This window comes from Ovis canadensis, chromosome 6 (genome assembly GCF_042477335.2).
Source record: "Ovis canadensis isolate MfBH-ARS-UI-01 breed Bighorn chromosome 6, ARS-UI_OviCan_v2, whole genome shotgun sequence".
Lineage (NCBI taxonomy): Eukaryota > Metazoa > Chordata > Mammalia > Artiodactyla > Bovidae > Ovis > Ovis canadensis.
In genome coordinates, this window is record NC_091250.1 from 87836232 (window position 1) to 87855647 (window position 19416).

Sequence of the window (19416 nt, forward strand, 5' to 3'; positions counted from 1 at the left end):
AAGTCGGTGATGCCATCCAGCCGTCTTCCTCTGTCGTCCCCTTCTCCTCCTGCCCCCAATGTCTCCCAGCTTCAGGGTCTTTTCCCAAGAGTCAAATCTTCCCATGAGGTGGCCAAAGTATTGGAGTTTCAGCCTCAGCATCAGTCCTTCCAATGAACACCCAGGACTGATCTCCTTTAGGATGGACTGGTTGGATCTCCTCGCAGTCCAAGCGACTCTCAAGAGTCTTCTCCAACACCACAGTTCAAAAGTGTCAATTCTTCGGTGCTCAGCTTTCTTTATAATCCAACTCTCACATCCATACATGACCACTGGAAAAACCACAGCCTTGACTAGACAGACCTTTGTTGGCAAAGTAATGTCTCTGCTTTTGAATATGCTGTCTAGGTTGGTCATAACTTTCCTTCCAATGAGCAAGCGTCTTTTAATTTCATGGCTGCAGTCACCATCTGCAGTGATTTTGGGGCCCCCCAAAATAAAGTCTGACACAGTTTCCCTATCTATTTCTCATGAAGTGAGGGACCAGATGCAGTGATCTTCGTTTTCTGAAAGTTGAGCTTTAAGCCAACTTTTTCACTCTCCACTTTAACTTTCATCAAGAGGCTTTTTCACTTTTTTCCTCTTCACTGTCTGCCATAAAGGTGATGTCATCTGCATATCTGAGGTTATTGACATTTCTCCCGGCAATCTTGATTCCAGCTTGTGCTTCTTCCAGCCCAGCGTTTCTCATGATGTACTCTGCATATAAGTTAAATAAGCAGGGTGACAATATACAGCCTTGATGTACTCCTTTTCCTATTTGGAACCAGTCTGTTGTTCCATGTCCAGTTCTAACTGTTGCTTCCTGACCTGCATATAGGTTTCCCAAGAGGCAGGTCAGGCGATCTGGTATTCTCATCTCTTTCAGAATTTTCCACAGTTTATTGTGATCCACACAGTCAAAGGCTTTGGCATAGTCAATGAAGCAGAAATAGATGTTTTTCTGGAACTCTCTTGCTTTTTCGATGATCCAGCAGATGTTGGCAATTTGATTTCTGGTTCCTCTGCCTTTTCTAAAACCAGCTTGAACATCTGGAAGTTCACGGTTCACGTATTCATGTCTCTTAAGGGTCAATATACATCATTGCCTGATGCCCAGTGTCTTTTAAAACCATTGTTCCATGTATTTTGCCTAAATTTTTAGTTATTAAGGGTGCCTATCACTCTAGCCTTCCCAGAATCTGAAAGCATGACTTAATAAACTGGAAAATATATCTGAAGTACTAGAAGTCATTGAAAAGAGAGTTCAGTTCAGTTCAGTTGCTCAGTCATGTCCGACTCTTTGCAACCCCATGAATCGCAGCACGCCAGGCCTCCCTGTCCATCACCAGCTCCCAGAGTTCACTCAGACTCACGTCCATCGAGTCAGTGATGCCATCCAGCCATCTCATCCTCTGTCGTCCCCTTCTCCTCCTGCCCTCAATCCCTCAGCATCAGAGTCTTTTCCAATGAGTCAAGTCTTCGCATGAGGTGGCCAAAGTGAAAAGATAGTAAGTAGGAGATAAAAAATATAAAATAAGTTTAAAGCCTTAAAGAATAAAGTGAGTGTCCAACATTTATTTAGTCAGAATTCTAGGAGATTATAATAGAATATATTCTATGGGAGAGGCTGTATTTCATGACATAATAACTGATACTTTTCTAGGTATTATGGGGAATACAGAAATCCTCTGATTCAGAATGCACAGTGAATTACAGTAGCATGACAAATCAATATAGATGAAAAGAAAATCCATACCATTTTTATAGCAAGAAATAATACAAGATGCCTGTGTATAATTTTGAAGGATCTTAATAGAAAACATTTTATAACGTTATTAAGACATTAAGGAAGATCTAAATAAATGGAGTGCTGTATCAGGTTTATTAAAAAGGTGACAGTTTATTAAAAAGGTAACAGATACCATGTTTGTAAAAAAAAAAAAGTAAATCCTCCCCAAATTCATCTGTAGAGTTGATGTAGTTTCATCTGAAATCCCAAGAACCTGATGTATGTGTGTGTGAGTGTGTGTAAAAACTGACAATAGATTTAAAAATTTACATGGAAGCAGAGAGTCAGGAATCACAAAGAAATTTTGAAGAAAAATACACTGTGGAACTTGTCCTGCTAGATATGAAGGCTTTAGAGTCAGTATTTAAGATAGGGTGGTAGTGCTCAGGGATTAAGAGTGATAAGACCAGTAGAAAGCAAACCCACAAATTATGGAAATTTGACATATAGAGGACTCAGATCAACAGGATAAGAGAGAATTATTCAGTAACAGTGTTTCTGGGATGGGCTTCCTTGGTGGCTCAGCTGGTAGAGAATCCACCTGCAATGTGGGAGACCTGGGTTCGATCCCTGGGTTCAGAGGATCCCTTGGAGAGGGAATGGCTACCCAGTCCAGTATTCTGGCCTGGAAGATTCCATAGACTTGCAAAGAGTCAGACACACTTGAGCCACTTTCACTTCACTTCGCTTGTTTTTGGAACAATTGACTTCATATATATGTATGTAAAAAAGGAATTGGATCCTACCTAAAATATATACCAAACTCAAAAATCAGTTCAGGGTTACTTGCATCCTTGTGTTCAAGAAATAACTCCAAATTTTAAAGGAAAATACAAGAGAAAATCTTATTTACCTTAGCAGAATAATAATAGCAGTCATTTATATAGCATTTACGGTGTGTCAGGTAGTTTTCTCAACATTTTATATATATTCATACACATATAATTTTAATTCTCACAACAACTATAAGCAGTAAGTGCTAATATTATCCTTATTTCACAGATAAGGAAAGTGAGGCAGAGGGGAAGCTTGCCCAAGATCATACAGCTAGCAGGTATCTGATTCCAGAGTGTTTGCTCCTAAACAAGACACAAACAAGTTTACTCCTTTAAAGAAAACAGATGAATAGGACCACATTGACAGGAATATCTTTATCAGTTCAGTTCCTTTCATTCGCTCAGTTGTGTCCGACTCTTTGCAACCCCATGAATCGCAGCATGCCAGGCCTCCCTGTCTATCACCAACTCCCAGAGTTTACCCAAACTCATGTCCATGAAGTCGGTGATGCCATCCAGCCATCTCATCCTCTGTCATCCCCTTCTCCTTCTGCCCCCAATCCGTCCCAGAATCAGGGTCTTTTCCAATGAGTCAACTCTTCGCATGAGGTGGCCAAAGTATTGGAGTTTCAGCTTCAGCATCAGTCCTTCCAAAGAACACCCAGGACTGATCTCCTTTAGGATGGACTGGTTGGATCTCCCTGCAGTCCAAGGCACTCTGAAGAGTCTTCTCCAACACCACAGTTCAAAATTCTTCAATTCTTCGGCTGTCAGCAATATCTTTATCAAACAGCTATAAATTGAAAAGACAGCAACTAATTGAGAGAACAACTTGCTGTACATTTAATCTAAAAAAATGCAACAGAAGTTGTGAATTGACACTTCATGGTAGAAGAAATTATAAATGGTTAATATAAAAAGATGTTCTACCTCAAAAATAGAGGAAATGCCAATAAAAATAAAAATAAAATCATTTCACATCTTTCAGGTCATCATAAATTAACAAGGTATAGCTAGTTTTATTAGTGAGTATGTGAAGCTTCTCAGCATGCCAACTGGTACCTTTTTGAAGAATAATTTGACACTGTTCTAGGTTGGCCAATAGATTACTCTTATTAGTCAACAAATCCATTGAACCCTGAATCAAAGTCAATAATCTATGGTCCCTAGACTAATCTGGCCTCCTGTCTATTTTTGCAGTAAAGCTTTTATTGGAACACAGCCATGCTCATTTGTTAATACATTGTCTACAGCTGTTTTTGTGTTAGAGTAGAGTAGTGGCAATGGACCATAAGGCTCACGAAACCTAAAATGTTTGCCCACTGACAGAAAATAGAAAACAATCTAGATGTCAGTTGTGAGGAAAATAGATAGAGTGGTAAGTCATACAATGGAGTGTTACAGAGCAGCAAAAATGAAAAACAGTAGGCACAACCATCAGCATGCATGAATCTTACAAATACATTGAAGAGAGCATGCAGGGGCCTCCTTGGTGGCTCAGTGGTAAAGAATCCACCTGCCATTGCAGGAGATATGGGTTTGATTTCTGATCTGGGAAGATCACACATGCCTGCAGAGCAGCTAAACCTGGGTGCCGCAAGTATTTGAGCCTGTGCTCTAGAGCCCAGGAACCACAACTGCTGAGCCCATGTGCTGCAGCTGCTAAACCCCGTGGTGCCCTAGAGCCCGTGGTCTGTAGCAAGAGAAGCCACTGCAATGAGAAGCCCGAGCACCTCAGCTAGAGAGTAACCCCTGCTCTCCACAACTAGAGGAAAGCCCACACAGCAACAAAGACCCGATACAGCCCAAACAAATTATTTTTCAAAAGAAGAAGAAAGAAAACATGCAGTATGATTCCAAAACATGCTCACATAAACTGTATGTTGTTTGGAGATTCATACAGATGTGGTGTGCTAAGACAACCAAGAAATGAGAAACTCAAGACTCAAGATAGTTATTGTGGGCGGGGATTAGGGGATGTGATTGGAGACTGCTCACAGTAGTTTCAAAGGTTCACGTAGTGTTTTTTAAGCCAGGTGATTCATGTTTTTAATCTTTATACCGTGCATGTACTTTTGTTTGTAGTATAAGAATTCTGGAATTTTTAGTGCAATTTTTTTTTTCCTTCTCACTTCCCTATCCCACAGATTACCATCCACAGCTGTTTAACTTGTTTTCCTGGTGTTTACCTCCCTGTTTCTAAATAACTGATTGTGCTATTTACGGATTTAAGATTATTGAGTGAGTCTCCAGGATGGTAGTTGATCGCTTAGCACTCCCCTTTTCTTCCCCCATTATATTAACATAGTTTAATTAGATGTTTTCCTCTCTTTAATAGTTACTGTTTATATTGCTAAGACTTCTCATGGTTTATGACTCAGCCAAGTGGGACAGTATTACTCTTGCCATTTTTCTTGTAGACCACTTTGCTAGAGTTATTCATTGCTTTGTTTTGTTTCATTTTGTGTTTTTATCAAGGACTTTATTTCTGCCACGTGCCTTTCAGTATTTTTTGTTTTCAAACCTATCAGTTCTGGTCCTTTCCCCCCTAAAGACCTTCCTTCTTGAGCTTTCTATCTTCTTGCTTCATTATGGACTATGTCTCTCCATAGCTGTCCTCATAAGACTTTCCCTGTCTGCCCCGCCAATGTCGAACCTCATGTTTCCTTCTTTCTTGGTTTGTTCCTTCTTCTGGCATAGTACCTTCTCCAGCAGTTTCCTGAAAAAGAATACATGGGAGGAAATTTTGTTGCTAGTCTATTTGTTTGAAAATGTCTTTATTCAACTTTCAAATTTATGATTTGGCTTCAGCATATGGCAGTCTGAATTGGAAAATTATTTTCGCTAAAAGTTTTAAATATTGTCCTTCATTTGTCTTTCAGCTTTCTTTGAGATGTCTGATGCTGTTCTGTTACCGAGTCCTTTGTACATGACATATCTTTATTTCTGAAAAGTTTTACAGTTTTCTCTCTCTATCTCCTGTTTTCATTTCTTTGGTAATTTACTATATTCTATTTTCTCTCTCTGAAACTATTATTAGTTGGTTTTAGACTTCCTAAAAAGATCTGATGTTCTTATCCCTTCTTCTTTATTTTCTCTTTGACTTTCTCACTTTCTGGGAGATTGACTCAGCTTTATCTTTTAGCCCTTCTATTGATTTTTTATGTATTTTTGATTTCCAAGAGAACTTCCTAGAAGAGATAACTGATAGAGGAATAAAGAAGATGTGGTACACATATACAGTGGAATATTACTCAGCCATTTAAAAGAATGAACTAATGCCATTTGCAACAACACGGATGGACCTAGAGAGTGTCATACCAAGTACCTGGAATGCTCATATGCACATCCCAGTTATAGACTTGCAGCCAGTCTCCTTGTTCAGTTTTCCTTGTGACCCTCCCCCACCACTTCATGGCTTCATGTGTTCAGCTTCAGTGTAAGTCAGCTGACCTCTTACTGTTATTCCTGACCGTAGTCATTGCAGGTCAGTGATTATCAAGTGGGGTTAGTTCTGCCTCCTAAGAGATATGTGGCAATATCTGGAGAATTTTGTCTGTCACAATTAAGGGGGAAAAGTGCTCCTTGAATCTAGTAAGCAGAGGGCAGAGATAACTGTTAAACAACCTGCAATACACAGGACAGCCCCCCCACAACAGAAAATTATTTAGTGTCAACATCATTAGTTGACACTAAATAATCTAACTGCTTTAGACTGTATTTTTTTGCCACTGTGAACCACTATTCTATCTACTCTTTGTCTTTCGCAAGTTTTTCTTTTTCTTCAGACTTTAAATTTTTTATTTTGTATTCAGGTATGCCTGATTAACAATGTTGTAGTAGTTTCAGGTGAACAGGGAAAGGACTCAGTCATGTATATACACTTGTCCATTCTCTCCCAAATCCCCCTCCCATCCAGGCTGGCACATAACATTGAGGAGAGTTCCATGTCTATACAATAGGTCCTTGTTGGTTATCCATTTTGAATATAGCAATATGTACATGACCTTCCCAAACTCCCTAACTGTCCCTTCACCCTGGCATCCCTAAGTTTGTTTTCTAAGTCTAGGAGTCTCTCTCTGTTTTGTAAGTAAATTCATTTGTATCATTTCTTCTTAGGTTCCAGGTATAAGGGATGACATACAGTGTTTCTCCTTCTCTGTCTGACTTACTCAGTATGACACTCTCTAGGTCCATCCGTGTTGTTGCAAATGGCATTAGTTCATTCTTTTAAACGGCTGAGTAATAATCCACTGTATATGTGTACCACCTCTTCTTTATTCCTCTATCAGTGGGAATGTAGGTTGCTTCCCTGTCTTGGCTATTGTAAAAGTGCTGCAGTGAACATTCCTACAAGTTACTGCAGTCACCAGCTCACCCTTATTTTCTTTCTTGCTCTCTTTGTCCTTAAGAGTATAATATTATTAACCTTGTTTACTGTCATTTTAGCACTGTTTCTAGAGGAAGAGGAGATGAAAACGTGTGGTCAGTCTGCCATCTTCACTGGAAGACTTAAATTTATCACTAGTATTTCTTGGTTTTGAGTTTTATAGATAGATCCTTATTACATCTAGAATTTATTTTTGTATATGAAATGAAATAGAAATCTATCTTATTTTTTGTCTCCAATGAGTGGCTGTCCCAACTCTAGTTTTTAAAGAGTTTATTCTTTTCCACTTTCTTAAAATGCTACCTTTTTAAAATTTACATCAGGGATATGTTTGCTTGTCCACATGTGAAATTCATATTGTTTTAATTACAGTAGCTTTTAAATTTATTTTGCTATCTCATAAAACAAGTCTAGCTGCATTCTTTTTCCCTCCAGTTTTTACTATTTTTTTCCTTAACTTTCTTTTCCCCTAAATAAATTTTAGAATGAAATCTTAAGTCACTTATCTAGTTTAAAAAGATTTTGTTAGGATTCTTACTGAAATTTCATGGAATTTACAATTATTTTAGGAAATTTTAATCCATTTCCAATACTGTGTTCCCCTTCCAAAACATGGTGTGTCTACATTGTCAGGTTGTGTTTTGTGCTCTTGAGGAAAATGTTCACTTTATGTAAGTCTTGCCCATTTTGTGTTGAGTTATAGTATTTTCTGTCCTGATTTTTCTTCCATTCAGTACTATCTACTTTTTTTAGAAATTTTTTTCTGCTGGTGTTTTCCCTTCCTGTTTCATTGCTGTTACGGACATATTCTTTTCTTTTCTTGCCTTTCCTTTTTTCTTTGATTTCAGTGATATTGAAGAGGAGAGATAAATGTGTTTACCTGCTCTTACGTTTAGAACCTAAAGTATAAATACATTAAAACATGATTTTTAATGTATTTTAAAATCTAATTTATTTCCTTAGTTTTCACCCAGAAATATTATTAAAGAGTGCTTAAGGAAAAGAAACTGAGACATATCCCTATTAATTTTTAAAATTATAGCTTGAAAACGAAAAATGTGAATTAAAGTCTAAAATATTTATAATGAAAGAAACAATGGAGTCTTTAGAGAAAAAAGCAAAATTCCAAGCTCAAAAACTTAGCCATGTGGCTGGTGACTCATCTCATCAGAAAACAGAGATGAACTCTCTTAGGTAAGTTTACTGAAGTTTTATTTCACTTCTGAGAATTAGCTTGTGACTATTTATGGTTCGTAACAGTGGTGTTTTGGGCTAAGTCTTTGAAAAGCAGTAGTTCTCAAAGCTGCCCTTACAACAGAATCACTGGGGGAGCCTTTGTAAAGTATGTATTGAGGGACTGATCTCGGGAGGTTTTTATTTACTGTGTGAATCTGGGTAGGTTTTGAGTACCTGTACTTTTAAAGACTCGTAGATTGATATGGTTACAGGCAAATTTTTGTATCTGCCTCCTTCAGACATCTCCCTAATAGATACAGGCATACTTTGTCTTACTGTGCTTCAATTTATTGCTCTGTACCGATGTTGTGTTTTTTACAAATTGAAGGTTTTTGGTAGTCCTGCGTCAAGCCAGTTTATTGGTGACATATTTCCAACAGCATTTGGTCACTTTGTGTTTCTGTGTCGCATTTTGGTAATTCTTTCAATATTTCAAACTCATTATTGTTATATTTGTTACGATGATCTGTCTTCAGTGAGCTTTGACTATTATAGCAATTAACTGAAGACCCAGACCATGGTTAGTATTTTTTAGAAATAAAGTTTTTTTTTAATTAAGGTATGTGCATTGATTTTTCAGATGTAATGCACACTTAACAGACTACAGTATAATCTAAACACAGCTTTTTTAAAATTTACTTATTTTTTAATGGCTTTGAACTTTAATTTTATTTCCTACTGAAGTATAGTTGATTTACAATGCTGTGTTAGTTTCTGGTATACAGCAAAGTGATTCAGTGTACAGTAAAGTGATTTAGTATATATATATTTATATATATACACATATATATTTCATATTCCTTTCTGTTATGGTTTATTATAAGATATTGAATATAGTTCTCTGTGCTATAGGACCTTGTTGTTTATCTGTTTTTTACATACTAGTTTGTAGGGCCTTGTTGTTTATCTATTTTAAATATACTAGTTTTTATCTGCTAATCCCAGACTCCTAATTTACCCCTCCCCCTTTTCCTTTGGTAGCTATAGTTTTGTTTTCTATGTTTGTGAGTCTTAAACATAACTTTTATATGCCCTGAGAAACCAAAAATCCACGTGACTCACTTTATTGCCATATTCTCTTTACTGGGGTGGTCTGGAGCCAAATCTATATTGGGTTGGACAAAAAGTTCCTTGGGGTTTTTCTGTGATATCTTATGAAAAACCCTCACCGTTTTGGTCAACCCAGTATTTGTTCTCCATAGTGTAGAACTGCTAAAATTTTGCTAACTGTATCATTGTTATTCTCATTCTTCTTTCAAAGAAATCTAAAATCAGAATATTTATTACAGAGTGTAAAAGGTGATGTGTCTAAAAAATGGTAAGGAGGTCAGTATGGCCCAGGTAGACGGTATCTACAGGTTGGACTCAGGTTATAAAGAACATACTATGATAACTAAGAGTGAATGGATTTTACCGTATAAACGTGGAGAATAAACAAAAATTTTTAACCAAGGGAGTGACATGAGTAACATGCCTGTTAGGAAGTGAACTATGGCAAAAATAGGGAAGGCGGATTTGGAGACTTAAGAGACTGATGGAGAACAGTGGAGACAATGTACCAGGAGTCAAAGAGTGGCAACGAGCTTGGAGAACAGTGGCCAGATTTAGGAAACACTTGTTACACAAAATCAGAACAAAAAGTGTAATAAGACCAAGAACTTGCTATGTTTGTTTAATTAAGAAATACTATTTAGGAAGAACTAAGGTGGAAACTTCTTTCTCCCCCTCTTGTTTCCTTGCAAGGCACTATGTACATCCTAAGATGGAAAGCAGCCTAAATGGAATGGCCTCTTTTATTCTGGTTCGTGTCTGTATTCAGAAGTTGTTGTATCCAACTCTTTGCAGCCCCATGGACTGCATCACGCCAGTCTTCCCTGTCCTTCACTATCTCCCAGAGTTTACTCATGTCCATTGATTCGGTGATGCTATCCAACCATCTCATTCTCTGTTGCCCCCTTCTCCTCCTGCCCTCAATCTTTCCTAGCATCAGGGTCTTTTCCCGTGAGTCAGCTCTTCACATCAGGTGGCTGAAATACTGGAGCTTCAGCTTCAACAGCAGTCATTCTAATGAATATTCAAGGTTGTTTTCCTTTAGAATTGACTGGTTGGATCTCCTTGCTGTCCAAAGGACTCTCAAAAGTCTTCTCCAACAGTTCAAAAGCATCAGTTCCTGGGCGCTTAGCCTTCTTTATGGTCCAGTTCTCACATCTGTACATGACTACTGGAAAAACCATAGCTTTGATGCTGCAGGCCTTTGTCAGCAAAGTGAAGTCTCTGCTTTTTAATACACTGTCTAGGTTTGTCATAGCTTTTCTTCCAGGGATCAAGTGTCTTTTAATTTCATGGCTGCAGTCACCATTTACAGTGATTTTTGGAGCCCAAGAAGAGTCTCTCACTGTTTTCCATTGTTGCCTCATCTATTTGCCATGAAGTGATGGGACTGAATGCCATGATCTTCTTTTTTGAATGTCAAGTTTTAAGCCAACTTTTTTACTCTGTTCTTTCACCTTTGTCAAGAGTCTCTTTAGTTCCTCTTCACTTTCTGCCATTAGGATGGTATCATCTGCATATCTGAGGTTGTTGATATTTCTCCTGGCAATCTTGATTCCAGCTTGTGAGTCATCTAGCCCAGCATTTCACATAATGTACTCTTCCTTTAAGTTAAATAAGTAGAGTGACAATATACAGCCTTGATGCACTCCTTTCCCAATTTTGAACCAACCTCTTGTTCCATGTCCGGTTCTAACTGTTGCTTCTTGACCTGCCTACACATTTCTCAGAAGACAGGTAAGATGGTCTGGTATTCAGAATATTCAGAATAGGAAGCAGAATTAAAAGCTCACTGGTCAGGATGGTCAGAATCTTGAAGTATGAGGCCATTCTATAAAAACAGGACTTTGCCTTGACTGTTGGAAATAAGTTTTAAGAGAAAGAGAGTTGATGATAGAAAACTGAGAAAAGCTTTAAAACTACAAGGAAACCGCTAGAAAAAGTACAATTAATTTTATTTTTACACTATATTACTTTTTAGGAAGACGGAATATTTTGAAGAAAAGACTAATATATATAATGTAATGCCATTGATTATACTGACAGAGCTTTAAAATGAGAAAGACGCTTTTAAAATAAGCAAACTATTTTTTAAGATCTTTCATTTTTTAAAATGTTATTCCCACCAGAAATAAAGAATCCCATTTGTTTTTATCCACTGACTCTTTAGGCTACTAAATGAGCAACTACAGCAGTCAGTTGAGGATTATCAGCACCGACTTAACATGAAAAGAAGTGAACTTGAATCAGCCCAAGCACAAGTTAAAATACTGGAGGAAAAAATAGGTAAGTGTTCTTAAATTTTGTTTTTGCTGATCCTAATTTACTTTGTCTAAGAAACATTTCTTTTAATTTATAGGTAAACTACACCTCAGGATGACTTCACAGAATGAAGAGGCTCATGTAATGAAGAAGACCATTGGTGTTATTGATAAAGAAAAAGACATCCTTCAGGAGACTGTGGATGAGAAGACAGAAAAGATTGCAAACTTACATGAAAACCTAGCTAGTAAAGTATGGGACTATTAAGTAATATTATGTGCTCTCTGAACAGAAAATCTTATTCTATTTCATATATGCAGTTTTTTTTTTAATTGAAGGATAATTGCTTTACAAGGTATACGGTTCTTATTTCATAAGAACCATGCCTGAGTTCCCAAGACCCAGAGCCATCTCTTCTAATATGTTTAAATTTCATTTTATCCCAATAATTTGAATTTTTAACAGTTCTATTTCTAGAATACAATTTTATCATATATGATTACAGCAAACTCAAGGAACAATTCAGATTCTTAGAGTGGGTAGAAATATGCCAATATTGGAAATATAATTGGTACATGGAAATATCTTTACTTAGAGCCTTCTTTTATAACATGTTGTATGATTGAATTTAAACTATATAAATGTAATAAATTTTAAAATTCAACTGGAGATACTTCTACATGAATGGTTTAGAATCTGATATATTTTTATAATTTCTGTAGGAAAAAACTATTACGCAGATGAAGATAACAGTCTCAGAGTATGAATCCTCTCTGAAGTAAGTAATTGATGGAATGGCATCCAGCTTTTTAAGAAATTTTCAGTGAATGCAGCATTATCTATTTGGGTAGCAGTCTGGCAATAGGAAAATTTCTTTTTTTCACTTTTCCTATTTTGCCAGTGGCAATTATCATTTTCTCAGTCTCCTACATAGAAATTGTTATCCTCTAACTTTCTCCCTTCTTCTGTCATCGACATCTAAACAGTTATGTCTTATTAATTTTTCCTTTACATACCTACTTACTCCTTATTTCTACGGCAGTTATCCTGTGCAGGCCCTAATCATCAAAACAGATTACCTCAACAGCTAGTACTGAATTTATTCCACATATAAACCTTTTTAAGTATGGTTACAAGATTTTACATTTTGTGTCTAGTCTTGCTACTTCAAGAAAAAAAGCACTAATTGCATTTTTTTTATATACCCTTACATATTATTTTGGCCTCCCTCATGGCTCAGTGGTAAAGAATCTGCCTGCAATGCAGGAGACACAGGTTCAATCCACCGGTCGGGAAGATGCCTTAGAGAAGTAAATGGCATCCCACTTCAGTATTCTTGCCTGGAGAATCCCATGGACAGAAGAGCCTGGCAGGCTATAGTCCCTAGGGTCACAAAGAGTCAGATATGACTCAGCAACATATTATATAATAGTAGGGACCTAAAACATTTAAGTAAATATTTACCAATTGAATCGTTTATGTTCTACTAACACTTGAAAATCTTCTGTTTTTACTTTAATTTTATAATAATAAATGTATTTTAAGACTTTTTTCACATAATGATTGGTGGAGATCTAAAATGTCTTCTTCACCTAATTAGTGTCTTAATTCAGTAGTTGTCATTTCTTTTTCTGTTTTATTGAAGTATAGTTGATTTACAGTGTTGCGTTAATTTCTGCTGTACAGGAAAGTGATTCAGTTATATGTATATATTCTTTATCATATTCTTTTCCATTATGGTTTACTATAGGATATTGAATAGAGTTCCCTGTGTTACCCAGTAGGATCTTGTTGTTTATCCATTCTCGATACATTCATTTGCAACTATTAATCCCAAACTCCCAGTCCTTCCCTTCCCAACCTCCTCCCACTTAGCGACTACAAGTGTGTTCTCCATGTCTGTGAGTCTGTTTCTGTTTCACAAATATGTTCATTTGTCTCATACTTTAGATTCCACATGGAGGTGATATCATATGGTATTTGTCTTTTTCTTTCTGACTTATTTCACTTAGCTTCTCATAATCTCCGGGTCCATCCATGTTGCTGCAAATGGCATTATTTCATTTTTTAAATTGCTGAGTAATATTCTAGTGTGTGTGTGTGTGTGTGTGTGTGTGTGTGTGTGTGTGTACCACATGTTTTTTATCTGTTCATCTGTCTGTGGACAGTTAGGTTGCTTCCATGTCTTGGCTATTGTAAATAGTACTGCTTTGAACATAGAGATGCATGTATCTTTTCAAATTATAGTTTTGTCTGGGTATATGCCCAGGAGTAAGGTTGCTGGATTATATGATAACTCTTTAGTTTTTTTGAGGAACCTCCATACTATTTTCAGTAGTGGTTGCACCAGTTTACATTCCCAACAACAGGGTAAGAGAATTCCCTTTTCTCCACACACTCTCCACTTTTATTATTTGTAGACTTTTTAATGATGGCCAATTCTGACTGGTATGAGGTGGTACTTCATTTTAGTTTTGATTTGCATTCCTCTAATAATTAGTGATGTTGAGCCTCTTTTCATGTGCCTGTTGGTCAGCTGTACTTCTTTGGAAATGTCTGTTTAGGTTTTCTGCCCATTTTTCAATTGGATTGCTTGATTTTTTTTGTTGTTGTTATTGAGTTGTATGAGCTGTTTGTAGATTTTGGAAATTATGTGCTTATCACTACTCTTGCCTAGAAAATCCCATGGATGGAGGAGCCTGGTAGGCTGCAGTCCATGGGGTCGCTATGAGTCTGATGTGACTGAGCGACTTCACTTTGACTTTTCACTTTCCTGCAATGGAGAAGGAGATGGCAAACCATTCCAGTGTTCTTGCCTGGAGAATCCCAGGGATGGCAGAGCCTGGTGGGCTGCCGTCTGTGGGGTCGCACAGAGTCGGACACGACTGAAGTGACTTAGCAGCAGCAGCAGTTGTATTATTTGCAAATATTTTATCCCAATCCATAGGTTGCATAGTTGTAATTTCTTGCATTCTTAGTATATTTAATTCAGAGTAAAATAGTTTCCTTTTAAATGAACTAAATTTTCCAAAAAGCTTTCTTTATTATTGCTACCCCCCTCGTGTAACAGCCACCTAAAGGAAACATTGATTAATCGGGACCATGAGATAAGCAGCCTCCGGCGCCAGCTTGATGCGGCTCACAAAGAACTTGATGAAGTAGGAAGATCTAAAGAAATGTCTTTTAAGGAAAACAGAAGATTACAGGATGATCTGGCTACAATGGCAAGAGAAAACCAGGTATGAGCACAGTACATAAACTTTGATAGTTTCATAATACACAGTTTTACAGTATATTCAATGTTTGCTAAATTTTAAAACTCTAAATATTATGTCTTCTAAATTTTAATTATATAAATATGAGCAACAAAAGAAATAACTCTTTAAGGAGAATATTGTTTATAAAGGTATTTTAAAATGTGGCTTAGAATACTGCTGTATATTATACCAGTAATAAACCATCAGACACCATTGTAGGCCTTGTTGCAAGGAATCCTGAATCTGGGAGCATGGTGTTCTCTATGGCAGAAGTCGTTGTCAGTCTACTGCATGAGGACCTCAGTATCACTCCCAAGGCAAAGTTGCTGTGTTTTAAAGACCCATGGTAGATTTTAATTATTTGTACTTCCAGTGGCTTAGAGATTACCTACCTATAAGCTAATTAATGAATATTTTAGAATGGCAAATACTGAAAGGTATTGGCTTTGTTTGTACTAGTTTTTTTAAAGGATCATACCAAGAAAACCAGTGATTTTCTTATTTTAAATATTTTACATTTTTAAAATTACTCATTATATAGAGCACATTCCTGATATATAAATTTTTAAAAATATTAATCCCTGAGCTCTTAGTTTAAGTACCAGATATGTGGTCAGTTATATTGTGGGAGGTACATGGTAATAATTGGTTAAAAAGTCAAGATCAGTCAAAAAAAACATGTGAAAATAATACTTAACAGTTTTCCTTTTTTCTTACTCTCTCTTAGTCCCCAAATTCAGAAAGAGCTGTTTGAACATAGTAGAACTCATTAGGTGCTACATTCATTTTATATTGTCTTCAATTTTCTGATATATAGCAAATTTCATTGGAATTAGAAGCAGCAGTGCAAGAAAAAGAAGAAATGAAGAGTAGAGTTCATAATTACATAACTGAAGTGTCGCGATGGGAGAGCTTAATGGCTGCTAAGGTGAAAAAAACATTGTTTAGGTTGACTTTAAGACTGATTTTGTTTTAACTTTTTCCTGTTTATTCTGTCTCATATTAATATTAGATATTAACATATGAAAGTGGAGATTTTGCCTGTTGTCCTTGTGTATTTCCTTACATGTCTTATTTAGTATAGTATCTGCACAGATGGCTTATGCTTCCTAAATTAAAGCAAAATCGCAATGTGTTCTGTGTTTATGACATGGGTTTTCAGTGAGTGACCATTACTAATTTAGAAACAATTTAACTGTGATTAAACCAGGAAAAAGAAAATCAAGATTTGTTAGATAGATTTCAGATGCTTCATAACCGTGCTGAAGACTGGGAAGTCAAAGCTCATCAAGCCGAGGGAGAAAGCAGCTCAGTTCGACTGGAACTTCTTTCTATAGACACAGAGAGGAGACACCTTCGAGAGAGAGTGGAGCTGCTAGAAAAAGAAATTCAGGAGGTAATATATATATAATATTTTTCTTGTACAGACATAATTTAGTAAAACAGAAAACATTCAGAGGCACTTTATCAAAATGAGGTTTAAACATTGTTAAAATCAAATTGAATGGTAATCTTTCGTCATTAATTCTGATAATTTGCTTAAGAGAGCTCCATTACTTGTCTATTGTAGTAAAATACACATAACATCAAATTTACTATTTTAAGTGCACCACCATCCTTCTTCAGAATGTTTTCAAAACAAACAAACAAACAAAAAAAGAATGTTTTCATCTTCTCCACCTAAAACTCTGTACCCATTGAATGCTAACTTCCACTCACTTCCCCCAGCCTCTGACAACCACCATTCGACTTTCCTGTGAATTTGGCTATTTCATTTAGCCTTAAGGTTCACCCATGTTGTGGCATGTGTCAGAGTTTCATTTCTTTTTAAGGCTGAATAATATCCCATTTTTTGTATATACCACATTTTGTTTATCCATTTATTTGTCAATGAACGTTTGGTTTATTTCCATCTTTAGCTGTTGAGAATAATGCTGCTAAACACGGGCATACAATGGCTATTCAGGTCTTTGGTTCCTGTTCTTTAAGATATACCTAGACGTTGAATTACTAGATCATATTATGATTTTGTGCCTGATTTTTTGTGTATGACTGCCATACAGCTTTTCACAGGGTCTGTACCATTTTACATTTGTCCCTGCAATGTTAGGGTTCTAGTTTCTCCACATCTTTACCAATGCTTGTTTTTTCTGTTGGTGTGTGTGTGGTTTGTTTGTTTTTAATAATAGCCTTCCCACTGGGAGTGAAGTAGTATTTCAGTTTGGTTTTGACTTGTATTTTCTTAATGATTAGTGATGTTGAGCATATTTTTTGTGTTAATTGGCCATTTGTATATTTTTTTGAAGAAATATCTATTTAAATCCTTTGCCTGTTTTTTAAAATCAAGTTGTTTTTTGTTGTTGTTGAGTTTTAGGAGTTGTTTTTATATTCTAAATATTTCTTCTTTATTAGATATGTGACTTGTGAATATTTTCTCCCATCTAGTGGCTTACTTTGTCACTCAATCTTATCCTTAATGCAGAGAAGTTTTAAATTTTGATGAAGTCCAATTTATTTGTTTCTTTTTGCCTGTATTTTTGGTGTCATATCTAAGAAATCATAGCTAAATCCAATATCACAAAGCTTTTCCCTTTTTTTTTCCTATGAGTTTTATAGTGTCAGCTCTTATGTTAAGGTCTTTGGTCCATTTTGAGTTAATTTTTATATATGAAATAAGATAAGGTTCCAATTTCATTCTTTAGCATGTGGATTTAAACAAACTTTTCTCATAAAGAGAGTCTAATAAAAATCTCTTAATAAAATTTTGAGTTGAGTTAAAATATAGGAATCGTTAGTAAGTTAGATTGATGTAGAACTGTTGGTTATTGGTTCTCCTTTCATTTTGTTGGTGGAGTAGTGTAGTTGGTCTTCATTTTTTAGAAGAAACTTGATTACTCGTAGTGTATAGAATTATGTCCCGCGCCCCCCCAACCCCGCCCAATGCCAAATATATTTAGGTCCTAGCTCTGAGAACCTGTGAGTGTGACTTTTGTTTGGAAATAGTGTCTGTGCAGATATAATCAAGTTAAAATGAGATCCTGCTGGGTAGGGTGGACCCTAAACTGGTAACTGGTGTCCTTATAAAATAAGGGCGATTCAGACACAGAAGGCCCAGGGGAGAATGCCACATGAAGACAGAGGCAGATTGAAATGAAGTGTCTACCAACACAAGGAACCCCGCAGATTGCCAGCAATCACCATAGCTGGAGAGAGGCATGGAACAGGGTCTCCCACAGAACCTCTAGAAGGAACCAATCCTGCTGACACCTGGATTTCAGACATGAGGCCCCAGAACTGGGAGGGAATGCGTTTCTGTGTTGTAAGCTAGCTAGTTTGTGGTAATTTGTTATGGCAGCATTAGGAAACAAATACAGACGTTGGTACCAGGAAGTGGGATGCTGCTGTAACAAACTAAAAGGGTCTTTGGAATTGGGTAACAGTTACATTCTGGAAGGGTTTTGAGTGACTGATAGAAAAGACTTGATTACCTTAAAAAGACTGTTGGTAGAAAGGTAGACATTAAAGGTGAGGACTCAAAAAAACAAGAAAGCTGTAGAGATAACTTCTATTATTGACAAAATACGTAAATCATTATGAATGGAAGTTGTCCATACATAAGAATGTTTCTCCCACTGCGGTCTCAGATGCAGTTGAGGAACATGTTTTTGGATGCTGGAGGAAAGGTGATTCTTAGAAAATGGCAGAGGACTTGGCTGAAGTATGGTCTGCTCTTAGGAAAGTAGAACTTAAAAGTGATGAACTTGGATATTTAGTTGAGGAAATTTCCAAGCAAAGTATGAAAGGTGCAGGCTGAGTTTTCCTGCTGTTTATAGTAATATGTGAAGGAAAGAGACAGATTGAGGAAGGAATTGCTAAGCAAGAGAGGAGCCAGGACTCAATGATTTGGAAAAGTTCTAACCTGTACAGATAGGGTGTTTTGGAGGCAGGGCTGAGACTGTGGCTGGACAACCTCTTGATGAAGCAGTTAGGTGAGTGACCCATAGATCCAGCCAGTCATCTCAGCAGAAACACTGTCAGCTTGGGCTGAAAGGGACAGAAATAGGATGATTGAAAGGAAGGCTGAACTCCTTGGATCTTACAAGCAGAAAACAGGTCAGTAGACTTCCAAAGAATAGCAAGGAGAGATAAAAAAGCCTTCCTCAGTGATCAGTGCAAAGAAATGGAGGAAAACAATAGAATGGGAAAGACTAGAGATCTCTTCAAGAAAATTAGAGATATCAAGGGAACATTACATGCAAAGATGGGCTCAATAAAGAACAGAAATGGTATGGACCTAACAGAAGCAGAAGATATTAAGAAGAGGTGGCAAGAACACACAGAAGAACTGTATAAAAAAGATCTTCACGACCCGGATAGTCACATGGTGTGATCACTCACCTAGAGCCAGACATCCTGGAATGTGAAGTCAAGTGAACCTTAGGGAGCATCACTACGAACAAAGCTAGTGGAGGTGATGGAATTCCAGTTGAGCTCTTTCAAATCCTAAAAGATGATGCTGTGAACATGCTGCATTCAATATGGCAGAAAATTTGGAAAACTCAGCAGTGGCCGCAGGACTGGAAAAGGTCAGTTTTCGTTCCAATCCCAAAGAAAGGCTATTCCAAAGAATGCTCA

At 36.9% G+C, this 19416-nt stretch overlaps 1 protein-coding gene across 1 annotated transcript in view; it reads left to right on the forward strand.

The window, feature by feature from the left end:
- CEP135 (centrosomal protein 135) overlaps nt 1-19416 on the forward strand; it is a 74048-nt gene that overhangs the window by 39754 nt on the left and 14878 nt on the right. Inside the window, exons 15-21 of the mRNA XM_069593108.1 lie at nt 8019-8170; nt 11433-11548; nt 11622-11776; nt 12247-12302; nt 14595-14763; nt 15599-15709; nt 15992-16177. Coding sequence (XP_069449209.1) covers nt 8019-8170; nt 11433-11548; nt 11622-11776; nt 12247-12302; nt 14595-14763; nt 15599-15709; nt 15992-16177 — 945 coding nt within the window. The remainder of the gene's footprint in view (nt 1-8018; nt 8171-11432; nt 11549-11621; nt 11777-12246; nt 12303-14594; nt 14764-15598; nt 15710-15991; nt 16178-19416) is intronic.